The sequence below is a fragment of the Betta splendens genome, chromosome 10, assembly GCF_900634795.4.
Source record: "Betta splendens chromosome 10, fBetSpl5.4, whole genome shotgun sequence".
Taxonomy (NCBI): domain Eukaryota; kingdom Metazoa; phylum Chordata; class Actinopteri; order Anabantiformes; family Osphronemidae; genus Betta; species Betta splendens.
Window position 1 is genome coordinate 12,088,387 of NC_040890.2, and position 18,897 is coordinate 12,107,283.

The window sequence follows — 18,897 nt, forward strand, 5'->3', positions numbered from 1 at the left end:
CCACTGTGCTAAGTGATATTCACAACGGTGTTTTTTTGATTGTGTTCATGTGTTTTGGAATTCAGGCTGTGTTAGCGCAAAGTTAATCTTAGGAATTTTGATTCACTCCAAAAGAATATTTCTTCGGCCAGGTGTAATAATAAAGCTCTGACACAAGGTGGCGCCTCAGACAATGAATGCTATAATACCACAGACTAATCATGACCTCAAATAAACTGAAGCTATAAAGTGCACATTAACATAATGACAATATAACTGGCTGTATGACTATGTTGCAATAAAAACCACAGCTGTGCACTTTTTGGATGCAATTTCGTTGAAATCTTTATTCAGAAAAAAAACATATTAACATTATTTATAACTTTCCATTTGACAATTCTGTCAACATACATTAACGAAAAAATATGTGAAAAACATTAGTTTGGTCAGGATGTGAAGTAAAACTGAAAGGTGTTCCCAAATAAAATGATTAATTGTCCTCTAAAAATAAAGGCTTCTGCACGAGGTGAGGAAGGCTGAAGAGATGGAGGCGCCATCTCTCGGCTGTAGCTTTGGAGGCGATCATCAACACAGATGATCAAGTCTGCAGTGTGTGTGGATGGTAAAAAACAAAACCTCATACATCAAAGGTCAAAACAAAGTTGATATATACAGACACCGTTGTGGCCCTTTGTTTTTTTCTTTTTCTTTTAGAGTACAACATTAATCAGGAACATTCCCCATTCTTGGTTTGTCAGTTTCAGTCGAAGCGAAACTGATTCCTGAACGGCTTCATTCAAAATGTACATATGAGTGCATGAGCCGAACACTGGTAAACATGCTTCAGCGTCCGAAGACACAAATAAAGGTAGAAGAGCTCGGTCATCTATGGTTACTCGTGCTGCATGGGGCCCCTAGGCCCCTGAAGCCTTTGTACAGCTGGGTGTAAGTGGTTAAGAAGGCAGCCAAGTCAGTCAGTCAGTCAATTTATAAACATCTAGGCTAAATCAGTTGGGCATGCAGCATATTTCTGTTGATTGTTAAAATGATTTAGATTAATTTAAAAGTTTTCTGAGTTGTATTTAACGACGAGTAGCTCATGACGCAGCCCCAGACCAGAAGCAGAAAGAACAATCAGAGGAGATTTAGCAGAAAATACATCCATGACTATAACACACTGTGTGAAGCACATAGGAGTGTGTTCTTAGTTTAGGCCATATAATAGTTTATTAGCTTCTGCTTCTATCTGCAGGTCTGAATTTTACCTTGCTCAACACAATTCAGTTGAACCTCTAGGCGTCTGTGTGCACTTGTGTTAAGAAAGGGTCCCGAGTTCATTCTCGCACATCACACTGACCTTGAGTTCTGTCATCGTATTACATTATCATATTACCAACTTAACATCATTTAACAAGAAGTTACAAAAACAAATGTGGAATAGCTGATCAGACCAACAGCCAGTTACGTAAATGCCCCATTTTTCATCCGTGCCGCTGGTAGACATCCGTGAAGGGTTTTTGTTACACAAAACAGTGGGCAGGGGACAAGAATAGGCTTTGCTTGAACACACAAATACAGAGGAGAGGAGAGGAGGAGGTGGAGAAAGCAAAGGAAGAAATAAAAATAGACACACATGTAAACGTCTCTGCAGTCTGAAGGGACTTCACCCCCCTTCAGAGGTTCAGAGTTGTAGCAACACACCATCAAGCACAATCCAGAGGTTAACAATCAAGAAATCCACAGTTCACACAATTTCGCAATCCATAATACATGGAGTTTTCCAGCCCGTTTCACGCTCCAGCCCTGTGGAGGTCCTTTCAGTTTCAGGAGGCCAGGTGCAGAGTGTCAGAGTGTTGAAGCAGACCTAGATGTGTGGATGCGTGTTATGCCTGTAGTCTGGTAATGTGTACATTCTGGCATAGTTGTAGTTTAGGTGTAAACACGTTTGTCTCCACCTCTGATTTCTCGTCATTAATGCATCTCAGAGTTGAGTTTGTCCTGGAAGATGTACAGGTTGTTGGTGGCAGCGATGGCGATGATGTTCTCGTTGGGGTGCCAGGCCGTGTGGAGTATCTTCTTGGTGAAGTCCAGGCTGTCCACGCTGATGTCATCTTTCCGTCGCTTCCCTCCGGCGGCACAGACCCTCCGTGGCTTCAGGACAGCGCGAGGCTTGCTGCTCTCTCGTGACGCCTCCAAGGTCACGTCGCGTTTCGTGTTCCGGTCAAACATGCGGAAGAAGTTGTTGTAGGCTCCAGTCATGATCACACTGGACAGAGGATTTGGATCCAGTTAATACAAACAGTGTCGGGTTTTATATCTTTTAAGTTCTGACCTCATCATCATCATTTTCTAATCAATCATGGTTTCCCACTTCTATTATTATTATTATTGAGTAATGTTACCTAAATTACAAATAACACATATTCAACTTTGTGAAGATCATCTAAGTCTGTTTTATTAGAAGATATTAAAAAATAATAATAATAAATAAATGGCTGTTTCACTTTCTATTTGGTAGCACTGCATGACCTATATTTTAACATATCATGAGAGACGGCGACGGGAGGTAATTCAGGTTTTAACCCTTTGTACGACAGATGTGAACCTATGCATCACATCCACAGACACAGAGTCACAAAGACACGCGTTCAGGCGCTACCTGTCCGAGCCGTTCCAGGCACACTCGAACTTGTCAAAGATGCAGTCGTTTTCATAGAGAGAGCACAACTTGCTGCGGAGGTAATCGTGAACCTGGAGGAACAGACACGCACAGAGACATGATCGTGAGTAGGATTTCCAGGTCCTGACTGTCTGTAAACATGAAACGGAAGAGTGAGCAGAGGACGCAGACACGAGGTCTTCGTGAACCCTAACCCACTAAAAGACACCAGCCCTCAGCAATGCAGGGTATTTTAGATTTAACATCTTGATGCCTCACCGGGGGCATAATAACAGTGAGCACACACACGTGCGTATTCTCTGACTAATAAGTCTTTTCCCCTGTTCGCTCATCCTGCCTGTGTCAGCACAGTGTCTGCTCGGTGATGCAAGGGCTTGAAACCTCCACCTTCGTCCAGCCACGGCCCCCTGCATCAAGCCCCGTTTTCACATTCTGCACAAAGTCAGCAGTCAACAGTCGCTTTGTAATCAATAACGGTCAAGCTGAGGTCGGCTCACGGTTGTACATCAAACCCAGCGACGTTTCGGTTTTTCCCTGCGGGTCTTTGCGCTGGGAGTGAAATGATACAGTGTCAGCTGGAGTCAAATGTACTGTGTCTTCCATTCCTGTGATTTTTGATTCACATTTTCCTCATCCACATAAATGTGTGCATGTTTCACAATAGAGGAGAAATAAGAGTGTACATTTACCAAAATAAGAGTTTAGCCCTGAAATGCACTTTCTGCCATGTGTTGTTCAGTTTATTCCAGTGATCCTCTCTGACGTTCCTCTCTCACTTTCCCAGTCATCCTTCTCTCCTCTTGTCATCACACCATCCATATTCTACTCTCTTCTCCCTCCCTGCCCTCGCTCTGCCTCCCTCTCCGTGCTGCATTGCAGATCTAGGTGTCGGACGCTGTGTAAGGTTTCCCTCCTTCTCTCTTCGCTTTACGAGTGGAGGCTCAGCGGCCTATAAATAGCGACGGTGCGTCTCAGCCTCCCACTGCCGACCGCCTCATAGGTTCTCACACAGCAGGCAGACACACACGTTCACCGGTGGCAGAAATACTAAACCATGGCACTGGAATACAGAGGTGACAAGTGCATCTAGAAACAAAGTGAGACCACGTGTGAAAACTGCAACTAATATGTGTAATAAATAAATAACTATGAATAGTTGGAAGTTCAAAGTTAAAAAGAAATTGAAGTTTTCTGAAGAAGTGTTTTTTGTGCATTTTCCAATTATCCTTAAAAGGTTTTGGAAACTAATGTCATCAGCAAATACAATAAATCTGTGAGTGAATGTTTGCCCTAGTGTTTAAAATAACAACAGAAAAACGGAACAATCTCTGAGGCAGCAGTATGTATTAGTACTTGCGTATTAGTTTTTGAAACATCATCAAACACAGAATCAATGTAAGCATTGCTTGTCTCATCAGCAGACATGGTCACACACCTGGTATGTTTCCAGGGGTTTGCTCTCCATGTTAAGGTCCCAGACTTTGGCAGTCAAGTAGTCTCTGGTGAGCAGGTAGCGACCACTGTGGCTGAACTTGACATCCGACACAGAGGAGATGATCTCGGAGAAGAAGGAGCGTGCACTGGGGTCCTCAGGCTCCTCAAACACTGATGGGATGAAAAAGGGGGTGAGAGTGAGCTCTGTCTTATGACAATGATTTACATGTGAGAAAGATGAGTGTTTATGTTTAACACAGTACATAAGGTCAGATCTAGGAATACACCAAAGATGTGTATCTGCAGTGAAGGTCTGTAGAACACAACATACATTTTGATACTAAATTATTCAAAGATTACTGATAACAAACATAAAACACCTGAAGACATTTTAATGGCCCTGCCAGAGAAGGACTGGCTGATGTGTTTATGTCCCCGTTCCCGTCAGCGGGTTTACTCACATTTGGAGTGTTTGTCACACAGCGCCGCCTCTCTCATGTCACAGAGGCGCAGCGTGCCTTTGCTGCTGCTATAGACAAACAGGTTACAGTGGTGGGGGTGAAACTCAGCCGCTGTGATCACCTCTGTCAGATCCTCCATGTTGGCTGGTTTGATGTCCACAATGTCTGGGTGAAGGCGTCGCTCAGGAAAACTGCGAGGAGTCGGCTTCGCGGGACGTGCAGCTTGAACACGTGCACGGCCTTTAATCCATTCATGCTCAAAGCCACTGAGGCCCATTATTCAAATACAAGTCTATGTAAATGTACACATAACCAACATAATGTAAATAATTTAAAGCAGCAATAAACCAAAGCCACATAAATACTGAGCACCTCGGGAGCACTGGTGGAAAACAGTAATTCTATATTCAGATAAATTGTAATATTATAAATCCTGTCTGGGTCTGCGATGTGACTCTACTGTGTCCTATTGAGCTGGATTAGAACTCAGAAAAGGGAATGAAATATTTATGCAGCTTTTGAATTATTCATTAAGCTACATTTTCCCTCCTCAAGTATAATATTCCCCTCCCCCCCATGTTGTGTGTCTTTATGTATTTCTTCATACAACAAAGTGAAATTCATGGAGTGGGAGTTTGTTTTGTGTGGGCGTTGGATTGATTAGAGCTCGAGTACAAGCATGTATGGGTAAATTTATACAGTCATGATATGTGTACTTTAGCGTTATTAAATCTGTCTTAGCTACTGTGTAGGTGCTTCTCTCCATTACCGTTCGCCACTATGCACGCCAGCAAAGGATACTGAAGCTGCGGTCTGTGATGTCCAGATGCCAGAGGTTTATCCTCAGGTCATCAGCGGACATGTAGGTCTCATAGTCAGAGTTGACAGAGATGGAGTTGACGTGGTAGGTGTGAGCGTTGGCAAATACTCGCCGGGGGCTCACCTCCACCATGAGGTCCATTGGCTTCAACACCGGCACCTTGGATTTAAGGGGAAAAAGCAGCTAATACCAAGTCCATCGGCTGAGTGGGAGAGAAAACCTCTTACCACACACGAGTTTAAGTAAATAATAATAATTTAGCAGCATCTTAATATCTTGACATTTGCAGTAACATATACAATCTTAAGTCAACATAAAACCAGATGATGTGCTGCTTTTCTGTACAGCTGGAAATAAAGGATTTCCCCACCCCCACGCATTCACACATGTACATTTGTGCCACTGACCTATTTTTGCACAAGCAACCGAACAGCACAGATGTGCTGCACTAAGGCTGCATCCACTGCTTTGGTGTGTGATGTTAATCTTAATGTGGGGTGCTTGGTTGGTTTAGTAAGTACCTGCAGAGAGGTGACGGTGCTCATGTCCTTGATGCGACCCTCCTCATCCTTTAGGTTGTATCCCTCTGGCCGTTTGTCTCTTTCACTCACCTTCCACAACTTAATAGTTTTATCTAGAACAGACAGGGATATTAATAATCAAATGGCCAATAAATAAAAGCCACTTGATAAAAAACTTTGACGCTATAAACTGATGATCCACTGCACTTCAAACTGCCAGGTCTGATGGACAGCTCAGACTCAGAATAAGATGAAGATTTCATGAAGCACAGACAGACAAAAAAATCTATATTACACAGAACATATAGTAGTAAGCATTCCATCAGCATTTCCTGATTGCTGAAGCAGGTCTTACATTTTTTATACTTTCCATCATAAATAATATAGTCGTTAAACGAATCAATAACAGGGCTTCCAGCCAAATGATTATTACCATCAACTCAGAATGTAGACTGATGACGGGACAGGACAGACAAACTTGTACTTTGTACAACTAAAACGGGATGCTACACAAGCAACTCTTGTGTTTCCGACCAGTGAAACCATATTTTAACTGTGTCAGCCTGCTCTTCACTCTGTCGCCCACTTCTGACTGGTAACTAACCGATGAATCAAATATATGCTTTTTGAGGCATAATCTGGTTTGGTTCCACATTTAACTGCTTCTTTCCGATTGTGTGTGAGGGTCACTCCAATGAAAAGTGACCCTCAATAACTTGCTTGATGTTTATGCTAATATGTTAACATTTTGATCACGTTACAGCCTTCAATGGGTCATAATCTTTGTGGGTCTCTTACCGTTGGTGGAGAGGAGGAAGTGTGCGGCGTTCTGCTGAGGCAACCATCGGATCTTATTGATCTTCTCCTCAATCTCCAGACTCTTAAGGTAGTCAAACTCCGGCTCGTGGCTCTGGAAGGTGCTGTAGACATTGTATTCTCCCTGGGAGAAGGGCTCAGTCTTGCTCTGTGGCAAGAAAATGGAGGCATTGGTCTGAGCTATGTGAACGTGAGGAGAAAAATGTGCACACGTGAAGGTGAACAGTGCTTGCAATGTAACACCGCAGGCCCGATTCAGTCACCTGCACCCTGATCACACGGAAAAATATCACGGCAGACACGGACTGTGCACCGCTAAAAATGATATACTGACCCAGCAGAGGCATCAACTGTTTATCAATCAATCCAGAGTGTAGCTGGAGGGTGGAGCGCACATTTAACACTGCGTTCACGGCTGAAATGAAAAATGGTGCATTTGTGTGCACCGGCTTATGTGCTGGTGTGTATGTGCCCACTGTACCTCAGGTTCTCTTTGAAAGATGACCACTCGGCCCCCTTTGTCCCCTGTGGCCAGGAGCTCTCCTGTGTGGTTGAACTCAACAGTTGAGATGATATCAGCTGGAGGGAGAGCGAGCGAGAGAGACAAAACGACAAAGAAGGAGGTGGAGGGAGAAAGAGAGAAAAAGAATGGTGTGGAGGAGAGAAAGAGGGAGTAGCCATTAGCTAATTGCCCACACATCATCGTTCATGTACATATTCCCTTTATGTTACCTCTAAATAACTGAGCCAAGTCAACAGCCAAGACTTTAACATGTAAGTGGATTAATATATGCAAATTAATATGTAGACTAAAACAACATTTGCAGCCCAACCATGTTTAAGCTTTGAAAAAGGATTAGTCTGTACATATTAGCCTGTCAAAAGCAAAGAGGCAGTCACTGATTCATACACACACAGCCACAGATGTTTCGCGAGAGGCACAAGTGTGAGAATGTGTTCCAGTAACACAATTCCACTATCATCAGCTGCATTGTTTGTATGTGTGTAGGAATAATTATGCAGTGTGTGAAAGCGTGAACACGACTCTGTGGGCTCTCTGAATTAGTGAGTTGATATTACTCAAGCAGCGCGTTCATTTGCATATCCAAGACAACATCCTCATCATGTCCTGCAACACCAACACAGTCTGACTCAGTGACAATCGTGCGATATGATGAGTAAGCACATTCTTAACCACTTGGTTTTAACTGATCCCCCCTGTATCTCAGCACACAGCATCTGAAACAGAAAACACTCTGATGAAATCTGATGCCTGAATCTGGTCTAACGCTGCATAATCTCCTCCCTTTCCTTCCAACCGCATATTCTCCTCCCACTACCACTTTGTGCTAAAGGCTGATGTTTTCTTGTTGAGTGACGGAGACCCGCTTTGAAAAGTGGACAAATCTTTCACACTAACTCTTATTGTCTGAATCTGTCCCACCAATTAACAGGAAAAATTACATAAGCATGAAGTCAAATTGAGAGCATTTTGCTTTTACACCCACGTTCTGTATTCATGTCTCCCAGCCTTTATCAAGTCAACAAGTCCAATCTGTTTATTGGCAGAAGTGAACTGAATGTTCACTTGTGATTTCTGCAGTTTTGACACATGCAAATTCAAAAGCTGACTTAGGGACAAACTGGTGATGGCACGTAAAATGGCGATGACGAAAACAAATCATATATCCGTATCATTCATAGAATTCCAGTTATGTTATGAGATTGTTACTATGAGAGCATTAAACATTATTTTTTGACATTTATCCTGTTCAGCATTATATCCTGTATGTTGTGAAATTATAATAAATTTAATAGGTAAAAAAACATAGAACACAAAAGTAGTACTATAGTTTCCAGGGTTTTACATTCTTTTTATGGTAACTTGTGCTAGGTCGAGCCCCTTAAAATTAAAACATTACCACATTGTCTTATGCACCGTAAGTGCCACCATGTTTTTTTTACGGTGTAAATTCTAAATTCGAAATAATACTAAATTGTGTTGCTCATATATACTAATATTTATGAATATAGTTCTTTGTAAATGGTATTTTTAAATGGTATTTAAGATATCTTAGCTGCATAATGCACTGATGTACCCATAACCTACATTGTGACTGGCTACAGTGTCCGCACATTCCTGCTGTACAGACAAAGCTCAAATCAGACAGTGCAGCATCAAATAATCAAGTAGTGCCATAGTCTCCCATCAAGGAATCCATTGAGCTTACTTTGACTGAAAGGACTCTATAAGCACTGATGGTAATAAAAATAGAGCCATGTATTTATTTAGAGTTGGAGTGATTGAAAGCAGTGACCTTGCTCATTTTGTGGCAGCCTTGACAGAGCGAGGGTTTATGATGGGGGGAGGCAGGGATCGCTACACAATTTCTACACCAATGCAACCTCAAATAACCTGCTCGTCAAAGAATTCACATTACTGGTTGTTTTTTTCCTATTTTTCTATCATCATTCTGCTACTACTTGCACTGTTTCTTGATTTTTCAGTCACTTAAGTGTGTCTACTTTTTTGCTGTATATTATATTTTCTCCTGTTCTTTTAAGCACGCTCTCCTCTCTCCTATTTTGTTGTTTCTCATTTCGGGCTCCTATATTTCTCACTTCATTGGCACATTCTTCATCATGCTTGTCTATCCACATTCATCTCTCTCATTCACTCCTTCCCCAGGAGGGCCCTGATGCACGGGCGTATGTGATCAAGAACCTAGTGAGGGTGATGTTGGTGGTAGAAGAATGGGAAGGATGGAGAGGGGGCTGGAGGGAGGAATTGCAGGGGAAGAGGTGGTGGAGGGTTTCTCCGGCGAGCAGGGGTTTCCATGGTAACAGGCTGAGCCAACCAGTGGCGGCGGTACATGTAACGATTAGCCGTATATGGCAGCATGGTGAAGGAGGAAGTAGGATTCATCAATCCAAACCTCATAGGAAGGAGAAGCCCAGTAAATTATTACAGTGCTGCAGTTCTGTCCACATAGTGAGGATTCAGGTAATTAATGCATTATAACACACACAATCGCAGTCACACAAACACATGAAACACTAACTAACAAACATTCGTACAACAGGAAGCTGTAAAAGCACATAATGATAAACTGTGACTGTGTGTGCATGATACTCACAGGCAAGTGTGTCTCCACACCCAGAGAGAAGAGCTAAGCTAAGCAAAAGCACTGAAGCAGCACACAATACAGCTGAATAAAATATGTGGCATGCACTCCTCTCATCCTATCTGTTTCTTAGCCTCCCCCTACAGTATCTTCCAATGTGTGTGTGTGTGTGGGGGGGGGGGTCCATCCAGGCTCCAAGTCAGTGTCTTACAGTGTGAATGTGTGTATGTGCTACAGTATTGAAAGCTAGCTATACTAGCTGTCTTCTACAGTCAGTCCATTAGCATCAGCAGGCCTGTCTGACTCATCACCACGCTGCAGGAGCTGGGGGAACACACTGTGACTTTAAGTGCATGTGCCCACACATACAGTATGGACCAACCCAAAGCAAAACAACACAGAAACATGAATGAACCCAATGACACAAAGAAGCATAAAGCCAGACAACACAAACACCAAAAGTAAATAAACTTGTGGTAGTCAGATAACGTAATCTGCCATTCAACAACATTTAAGTACATTTAATTGTTGTAATATACTGGGCATAGTGTTTCCATCTTAAATGAGGGGTTATAAAACTACAAATGAAACAACTTTGTATAATAGTATATGGTTCTAATAACTGCAATAGGTAAAACGTAGCATAGTCAAATAATCAAAGAAAACAATAGAAAAATTCAATGACTGATCCGATAATAAGAAATTATTCCAATTATTTATAGATGCTCGCTGGATCTTTAGGAAACTGGCTTTTCACAATTTCTCTTTTTACACTTTTACACTTTTTACACTATTTTTCTTTTACTACTTTTCTAAAAATTAAAAACATAAACATATGGTTTAAAAAAAATAGACTGTTCAACCAGTCTGACACTCGTGTAGCAGTTCATGGGGTACATGACAGTGGTGGGGGTAGATGGGGGCAGGAGGAGCTCTCTATTTTTGGTAAAGCTACAATTGGAACAGAAAGGAAGCAGACGTCCTACGGTCCCCATTATAGATATCTTAGGTCTGGGTAAACAGGGACCATTAAAGCCGAGCCAAAAACACACACTCCTTAAAAGCAGGGACAAGCCACTACTCAGCAGGAGATGAGTGTGTGTGTGTGTGTGTGTGTGTGTGTGTGTGTGTGTGTGTGTGTGTGTGTGTGTGTGTGTGTGTGTGTGTGTGTGTGTGTGTGTGTGTGTGTGTGTGTGTTGAAGCTCAAACACCACGCATTTCCTGTGTACGTGTGCACAAGTGTCTGTACGCAATTACCCTGTAGAGAAATAAACGGGTTGGAGGGAGAGGAGAGGGGGCAGCAGCAAAGCAGGCGAGGGGGAAAGACTGCTAGAGGGAGACGGTAAATTGATCCCTGTCCTGCAGTTTTGGAGTTATCTGGAAAAAAAACGGGTGCGTGTGTTTGTGTTGGAGGGGCACATGTGTGTGGAGGAGTGATTTAAGCCCAGCACAGCAGGGAATCTGCCATTTCTCCAAACACGTATCGGCACAACGGAGCAAAGCTGGATTGAGCCTAATGGTTATAGACACAAACAATTAGAATTGTATAGCAAGCCCGCTTCGGGTTGTGTGAAATACAGTACGCCTATAATCCTGCTTTTTCTTTAGGCAAATGCATTTTCTGATTAAATGAAACATCCAATCTAAACTGAGATTTTTCGGTGGGATGAAATTCATCATTTTATAGACCAATAAAGCAACTGGCAGATGATAAAATAAACATGTGTGTATGTATTTACAGGTTTAACACTGTTTGTGTGTTTTCTGTATCGTATTGAGCAGAAGCAGAAGTAGTGTGAAGCAGACAGGGTCTCGTCTGGTCAGACTATTTAAAGAAATGAAATGACACACAATCCACACTAAAGCAGGCAGTCTGGGACAAAAATAAAGTGACAGGTACAATAATAGTGACACACAAAAAGAAGAAAAGGAGACAAGAAAGACATGAAAAAAGTGATGTTCAAGATATTTAACACTCAGACTCACATGTGAATTCACCCAAATCAAACTGCTCTCACACACGCACATCTAAACACATACAAATGTCTTAGTTCAAACCCGGGGTCAAGTTGCGCAACTGTGCGACATGGAAATGACCTTTGGGATAGAAGAGGATAGAGCACACACCTTCAGTGTAAGAGGCAAACGGCTCAGGCTCCAGAGAAAGGGTAGTGATGTCGGAGCACAGGACCTGGATGGGGCTCAACATCCTGGGAGAGGACTCCAGGGTGGAGAGGGGTGGACAGGATGGGCGGAGCTCTTCAGGCTAAAGCCAGGAGCAGCCCTGCAAGAGGATCAAGGATGGAGGGAAGGAAGGAAGGTAGGGAGGAGGGCAACAGGGAGGCAGAGGGTAAGGAAGAATGATCGGGCAGGTGGGGTAGGGTTAAGGGTTGGGACTTATTACTACATCACCACATGCGGCCACGAGAAGTCAACAAAGAAAATCTGCTATGAAATATTCACATTCCTGGGTGGTGGGAAGGTTAAAAAGGCATGAGAATGAGCAGAGATAGACAACTAATTGGACAGTGTGTCCTAATAGACCTGTTCTATGAAATGTCTGCAGGTGTTCTATAACAATGAACAACAACTAACAGCAGACAAGCCTGATGTACTCTGTGTGTAAATCATCACTAACATATAAAATGTGAATGTGAGACCTTGGACCTGAAGACATCCAATTATTTTTGCTAGAAGTTACTTACACATATATACTGGGTATATTTCAGATATTTGCAAAGTCCAACTCATATTTCTTTTCTTTATTTCTGCTGTCGATATGTTTGTTCTGCATGTTTTTATATTTCCTATCAGAACCCAGTGCTATCAGTAAGCACACATACATCTGTAGCAAAGGTATAGTGAAAAAGGCAAAGGAAGGGAAAGCAGGAAGTATGACATGGACAGAGAAAGGGAGAGGGGGCAGTGAGGTAGCGGGAGGTTAAGCATCCCTCCCCTCCGAAGGTCAGGGGAATCCCCATGGGAAAGTCTGCACACACACACACACACACACACACACACACACACACACACACACACACACACACACACACACACACACACACACACACACACACACACACACGTCTGCCCAAACACCTGCAGACACACCCATACATATATCACCCAAATAAGACCGCAACAAACAACCCCCCCCACACACACACACACACAATATGCTCTCAGACACACATATACACATGAATAGGAATATAACAGAAACAGAACTGAAGTAAAATGACACACAAGACGTCACCAAATACACCCATGTGACCCCCCCCCCTTATCTCCACCCGTCCATACTCTAACACACAAACGCACACTGTGCTTGAGCGGCTTTGAGAGCAGTGTTGGATAATTGTTTAGCAGACGTAGCACTTGAGCACTGGGCAATGCTGCGAGTTACATTGGAGAAGAAGTGGTCAAAAGGAGGGGGGACACAGCAGTGGGGGATGGAAGTGTGGAGGACAACAGGGGATGGGGGTGCACATGGAGAAAAGGTGGAGGACGTTGGAGTGGACATGGATGAAAAGACATTTAATGACCATCTCTGACAGAAAATTGCCTTAGTTGGAATTTTTGTGAAATTGATTTTAGACAGAATTAGTACTTCATTCTATCATATCTACTATCTAGTTTAAGGTTGTTCATGTGTTGCTTTTCACACCAACAGTGCACCACCGTGTCCACTGTGGTGTGAGCTCATCAATAATTCACTCTGAATAATGTGTGTGTCTGACTAAGATGTGTGGAATAATTAATACAGCCATTATTGGTGGGTGGAGATGACCTGTCAATCATATTGGCCAAGCATGAAAAGCAGCATGTTTGTTATCACTGACTGTTGCTATGGCAATAATGGATCATCACTGCTTAAAGTAAAGACTGATTTTCTGCCACTCACTCATTAAACTAATTGTCTAAAATCAAACGTTGCGCCCATAAAGACGCTGCTAGTTTAAAAATGACAGTCACAATCACACACAGACAACTACACAGATGATTTATCCTCATTAGGTTGAATGGACACAAGCAACAGGCAGTACAACAGTACTATGAGCTTCTGTGTGAAGGAATTAATATTACAGCTTAGGGAAGAATAATTCCTGCAGTGATGTGAGGATGTGAGCTAGCAACATGTTCATGACCCCCAAACAATGATAATAAGCCAGTGTTCTGGTCTTAGAGCCATTGTGAACGATGAGGTCAGCGTAAGAAGGAGATCGAGGGCAGACGGGCTGGTGTGCAGGTAAGATTAGTAGTTTAATAGAGGTTAGAAGACAGTGGGAGCCATTCAGGGTTAGAATCCACCTATTAAGACATGTACAGATTTCCTCTGACACCTGCCCTTCTTATAAAGAAGAAGCTAGAGAGTATGTGTTTGACATCATTAGGATGTGAAAAATGACATGCACAGAGATCAGTACAAAGGAATGAAATTTTCTAGCTTGTTTCTCAGGAAATTCTCCCACTGACTCTCTGACATACAGACACACATTAGAAAAACACCACATCACTTCTTGCAGCGTGACACATCATTTACTAAAGCACAAACAATCAAAATAGAGAAATTAAGGGATTCAAATGAATTTAGAGAGCATGTAATTAGCGGAGGGGTGAGATTAAAACTTGCTACAGTTGCTAATTCTGTAGGGAAAAGTTTGGCTCTCTAGTTCTTGTTGCGCTGTCTGCAACTCCACTGATTGACACAGAGCTTACAGAAGATTAGGAGCCATCCTGAGCTTGTTCTGTCTGACCAGCAAGCGCACACACACTAAAAGTGTAGCACACGGATAGACACATCAGCGCATACACATGACAGCCACACAAACCAAACAGCTTCCTCCGTCATACACTTACCTTCAGTCACATAGTTGTGGTCGGGGAGGAAGCCGCGGTGGTTGAGCGTCGGTGTGGCGTCAGTGTCTTCGCCCATCAGAGGGGCTGGAGGGAGTGCCCAACGCGGCGGGGCAGCGTGGTGGTGGTGGCAGATCGGTGGTGGAGGGGGTGGTGGGGATGCCGGCCAGCACAGCGCCCATGCTGATGCCCGCCGACGCCTCTTCAGCAGAGGGGCGCAGAGCCAGGCATCTTATCTTTAAAGGAAGACAGGGGGACGAGCAGCGAGGGAGTGGGCCGGTCCCGACAGGAGAAACAGCTGCGTGCAGGAGTCCGAACGAACCTGAGGGAGGATCATCACTTAAAAAGCAGTTCAGAAACTACCGCGGGTGAGCTTGATTTGCGCCTCAACGGCATTCACCACTTGTGAGGCGATCCAAATCAAACGCACCTCGCGTCCACCCTGCAGCTGCTGACTCCAGATGTGGACAGACCAAACCTAGTCTCTCATAAGCGCACATCACATGCCTAAACAAGTGCTCCCGGAAAATGCAAGAAGTCCCCAGTTGTCAATAAAAGCTCAGAGAGTAAGAGGAGCAGAGATGAAGAGGGGAGGTGGGGGGAGGGGAGCGAGGGATGAGCAGAGCCCTTGGTTGGTGTATCTGCAGTGCTACCACTTCTGCAGTGAACTCTCAAACGCACACTCACCTACACGCTTGTCAGCTTCTGCGTCAGGTACTCCACATTGTATTCTCCGTCAATGATGTCCCTCTCCCCCTCAGATGTGAACTGTCGCTATGGTTTCCCTGCTATTCCGGCGTGAGGAGGAAAAATCTTCCCGGCCCTGCGTCCTGCGGCAGTCTGCGCTCTGGCGTATGTATGAGAGCAGAGTGAGAGGTAGAGAGAGGGGGAGGGAGAATGAGAACGGGAGAGAGAGAGGGAGAGAGAGAGAGAGAATCTCTGACTGCGCTTGTACATGTGTGTGATGCATCAGAGCAGGCCCCGCCCACTCCTCTGCCCGGCCAATCAACCGGGTGCCGAGGTCCCCACAACCACTGACTGCAGGTGATTAAATATGATAAAGGCACAGAGCGGAGGAGGCCGAGTACCTCATGAGGTTGTGATTAATGGGTGAGAAAATCAGGGGAGGAGGAGCGAGCGCGTTTCACTTGAGTGAATCCGTTTCGCCAGAGGAATCACAGCGACGCATGCAGTATATGACATTTTCCAGGATGTGGAAAATGTAAATGCTTTTGTCAGCTGGTTGTCAGGGAGTCAGGTGTCATTATTGATTGATAACTTAAAAATATTTTCACAGCTACATCACATACAGACTTAAATAGCACTTAAGAAGTAAGAAGTATCATTTTACTTGACTAAGTGGTGATTTCTCTTCTTAAGGCTCAGTAGTACTAATACTACAGGGAATGAGTCACGCACCTCCACTAATGAGAGAGACTAGAACATTATAGCCAGTGTGAGTCACAACTAAGGAAACAAAACGATCATAAAACACCCTTATTCACATTTTTCATCTAACCACAACGACCATAAACGGAATGAAGCCAGACTTAGGAACACTTCAGCTCACACACGCGGCGTCTCCAGTCGGAGAGTGAGGGGCTGCCAGTGACAGTTGGTGCCATCACTGGCGCTGGCTGTCTGCCATCAGGCTTTAACACCCCCCCCCCCCCCCCCCCCCCTCCACCCGCAGCAGGGAACAAGAAGCGCTGTTTATCTGACTTACTCCAAAAGTGCCAGCGTGGCCCTCCCCCACCCGCCGCTCACCAGCGATGGGCGATGGGCCACGCGCCGCTGCCGTGCTGCCCTTCTAAACTGCCCCCTACCAGCCTGACATCCACCACAAAGCTCCTCTAAGTCCACCCACCGCTCTCCATATATAGCTGCTGTTCTACCTGCACGTGTCCCGCTTTTCATCGCAGCCATATGCCGCCACAATCGCCCACTGGTTAAATCCATAACCCCATCAGGTTTGGCATTTAGCTCCTACTTAAGGTCCCACCGGTGTAAAATCCCACCCAGAAAGGCAGAGGAGTTTTGCCATTCATTTTGCTAGTTCACTGGTTAATCAATGGTTAGTTTGAAACTGAGATTTGTAATAATGAACAGCTGGTTAATTGATTTCTTGCTGTATGTGGGATTTGTTGGGTTTAGCTGTGTAAGGTTAAACCTTACCCCAAGTGCCTTGACATAACTGTTGATAAAACTGAATTGAAATTAAATTGATTTAAATTGAATTGTTTGAATTGCTTAAACTAATTTATGAAACAAAGATGTTTTGACCAACACCACCCAAAACATAAGCTTTTTAGCTAGCTAACCACTGATTAGCATTTAGCTAAAACAAATTAAGAACAATTAACGCTTAGTTAATGCACAATAAATTACTGTTAGTGGTCAAAAAATCCTCCAATGCTTCATTACAACTCACTGTACAGTAGGTGCAATCGAGATAACAAGAAGAAACGTGAGTCAATAATGTTTTTATACCACAAGCCACCGGCTCTTTATGCTAGGAGCACGTCATTTAACGTACTGTACAACCGACAGCACAGTCAAACACGTGACAGTTGTCCTAACCCTCACATCTAATCATCTACTACACCTGCTAACTGCCGTCTAAATCCTCCTCTTCATCACAGTCACACGACACAAACCAGCGCCGACTACAGAGGTTCGTTCACGTACATCAGTCTCACATCTGCGTCCTTCAGCTTGGTGTCAGTGAAAGTGACCACCCACCTCCACTTGGACGTCACTTGGACCCATTGGCCTGAAGTGGCCGTGAGCTGCACTGCTTCCTCATATTATCTTCCTCATTCGCCACGTGGAGGACGCCGTCACGGAGTACCAGAGCTTCCTGATGTTCTGAAGTCCATTTGTCTGAGCATTAGAAAACACACAATCACCTTCAAACGGGAAAACTGACAAAAACTCACACTTGAACACTTGACATTTATGCTTTAAGTGTTACACACCAGCTAAAAACACCATGCCAAAAAATATGCCAGAAAGTTGTTGTTATTAACACAAAAACAAATGTTGACCCACATTCATCATACAGTAAACACACAAAAATGTTCTGCTTCCAGTATAAAATGTAATCTGTGAATGATTTTGAACCATATGACATCGTATGGCATCACATTAAAGACATCTAAGCCTTCTTTCCTTTTGCGGGTCAAAGGTGGATTCTCAGGATTTCCTGATACAGATAAATGAGCTGTGCCTTCAGCCAAGGACGGGGCCACGTTTCACACCATCCAGGGCAACAGCTGGTCCACGTGATAACGATCAGCATCATTCATTAGCAGCGCTGATGCGCTCAGTCTGACGTAGCAATGCTAGTGAATGTCTGCCTCTGTTGACCCGGTGCTTCTCCCTCTTCCCACCCCCACTCCATCATGCAGACGCACGGTTGCTTAGCAACCCAAGAGCAGCCTATGGAGAACACAAGCGTGCAAACACTCACGCGTGCATTTGGAAAACCCGGGGACTCAAGAGGAAACGTACTCCCACTCCACGCCGCCATCATCGTGCTCCGTGACCCCCAAAACATGAAGAGGAACAGGCAGCGGAGGAGAATCAGCCCGGTGGATGAATTAAAACAGGCACACACAAAGCCCAGTGTCTGCACTTGGCTGTACTCATCGTGTGAATGCTGTACATCCGGCATAATTGTGAAACAATCACATTAGCGTTCATCATATCTATGTCCAGAACCTCATTTAATAGTCTTTGGTTGTAAACGATCACCAGTGGATTTTAGCCCAGCAGCCATGAAATCAACATTTAACAGACAAAGAGCGTTCAGAGATGAAAGTTAAAAGCTCTGCAGTGTCCCCTCAGTCTAACACTATTAGCACATTAAGTGAGTGCTTAAATACAGTCAGCAGACGATGGATCAACCCGCTGCCTTGAGCGGGAGACAGCGCCGTAATCCCCTAAAGAGGGGTTTCACTACAGCAATGGCAACCTGCATGAAACCACAGGCCCTGGGGAGACGTGGGACTGGGTAGATTATGAGCCGCCTCGGGGCGATGCTAAGCCCCTCTCAGGCCCAACACACAACCACAGAAAGACACCAATACATATACACACGCAGACACAACAATGCACGAGAACACACACATACATTACTGCTGATTGAAACACACACACACACACACACACACACACACACACACACACACACACACACACA

At 44.1% G+C, this 18,897-nt stretch overlaps 1 protein-coding gene across 5 annotated transcripts; it reads right to left on the bottom strand.

The window, feature by feature from the left end:
* Positions 1-306: 306 nt before the first annotated feature.
* LOC114864235 (serine/threonine-protein phosphatase 2A 55 kDa regulatory subunit B gamma isoform) lies at positions 307-18,834 on the bottom strand. 5 transcript variants are annotated; one of them, XM_055512528.1, is made up of 14 exons: positions 18,166-18,834; positions 17,436-17,576; positions 15,381-15,540; positions 14,697-15,015; positions 13,158-13,231; positions 11,964-12,120; positions 7,193-7,290; positions 6,694-6,859; positions 5,896-6,008; positions 5,356-5,533; positions 4,555-4,719; positions 4,095-4,264; positions 2,639-2,730; positions 307-2,245 (listed from the first exon to the last, which is right to left on the bottom strand). In XM_055512528.1, the coding sequence occupies exons 6-14, from the start codon at positions 12,043-12,045 to the stop codon at positions 1,951-1,953; spliced, it is 1,359 nt and encodes a 452-aa protein (XP_055368503.1). In that variant the 5' UTR covers positions 12,046-12,120; positions 13,158-13,231; positions 14,697-15,015; positions 15,381-15,540; positions 17,436-17,576; positions 18,166-18,834; the 3' UTR covers positions 307-1,950. The 5 variants fall into 5 exon arrangements, with proteins under 5 accessions (XP_055368503.1, XP_040928558.1, XP_055368504.1 ...); XM_041072624.2 differs by lacking the exon at positions 13,158-13,231 and having other exon boundaries at positions 18,166-18,833; XM_055512529.1 differs by lacking the exons at positions 11,964-12,120; positions 13,158-13,231.
* Positions 18,835-18,897: the final 63 nt, after the last annotated feature.

Bases quoted from the DNA above. Each gene is read 5' to 3' on its own strand.
- LOC114864235 (XM_055512528.1), bottom strand. From the start codon at position 12,045: ATGTTGAGCCCCATCCAGGTCCTGTGCTCCGACATCACTACCCTTTCT. The intron at 7,291-11,963 runs GTGTGTGCTCTA...CTCTCCCTCCAG, and splicing joins GTTTGCCTCTTACACTGAAG to CTGATATCATCTCAACTGTT. The intron at 6,860-7,192 runs GTACAGTGGGCA...TTCTTGCCACAG, and splicing joins TCTTTCAAAGAGAACCTGAG to AGCAAGACTGAGCCCTTCTC.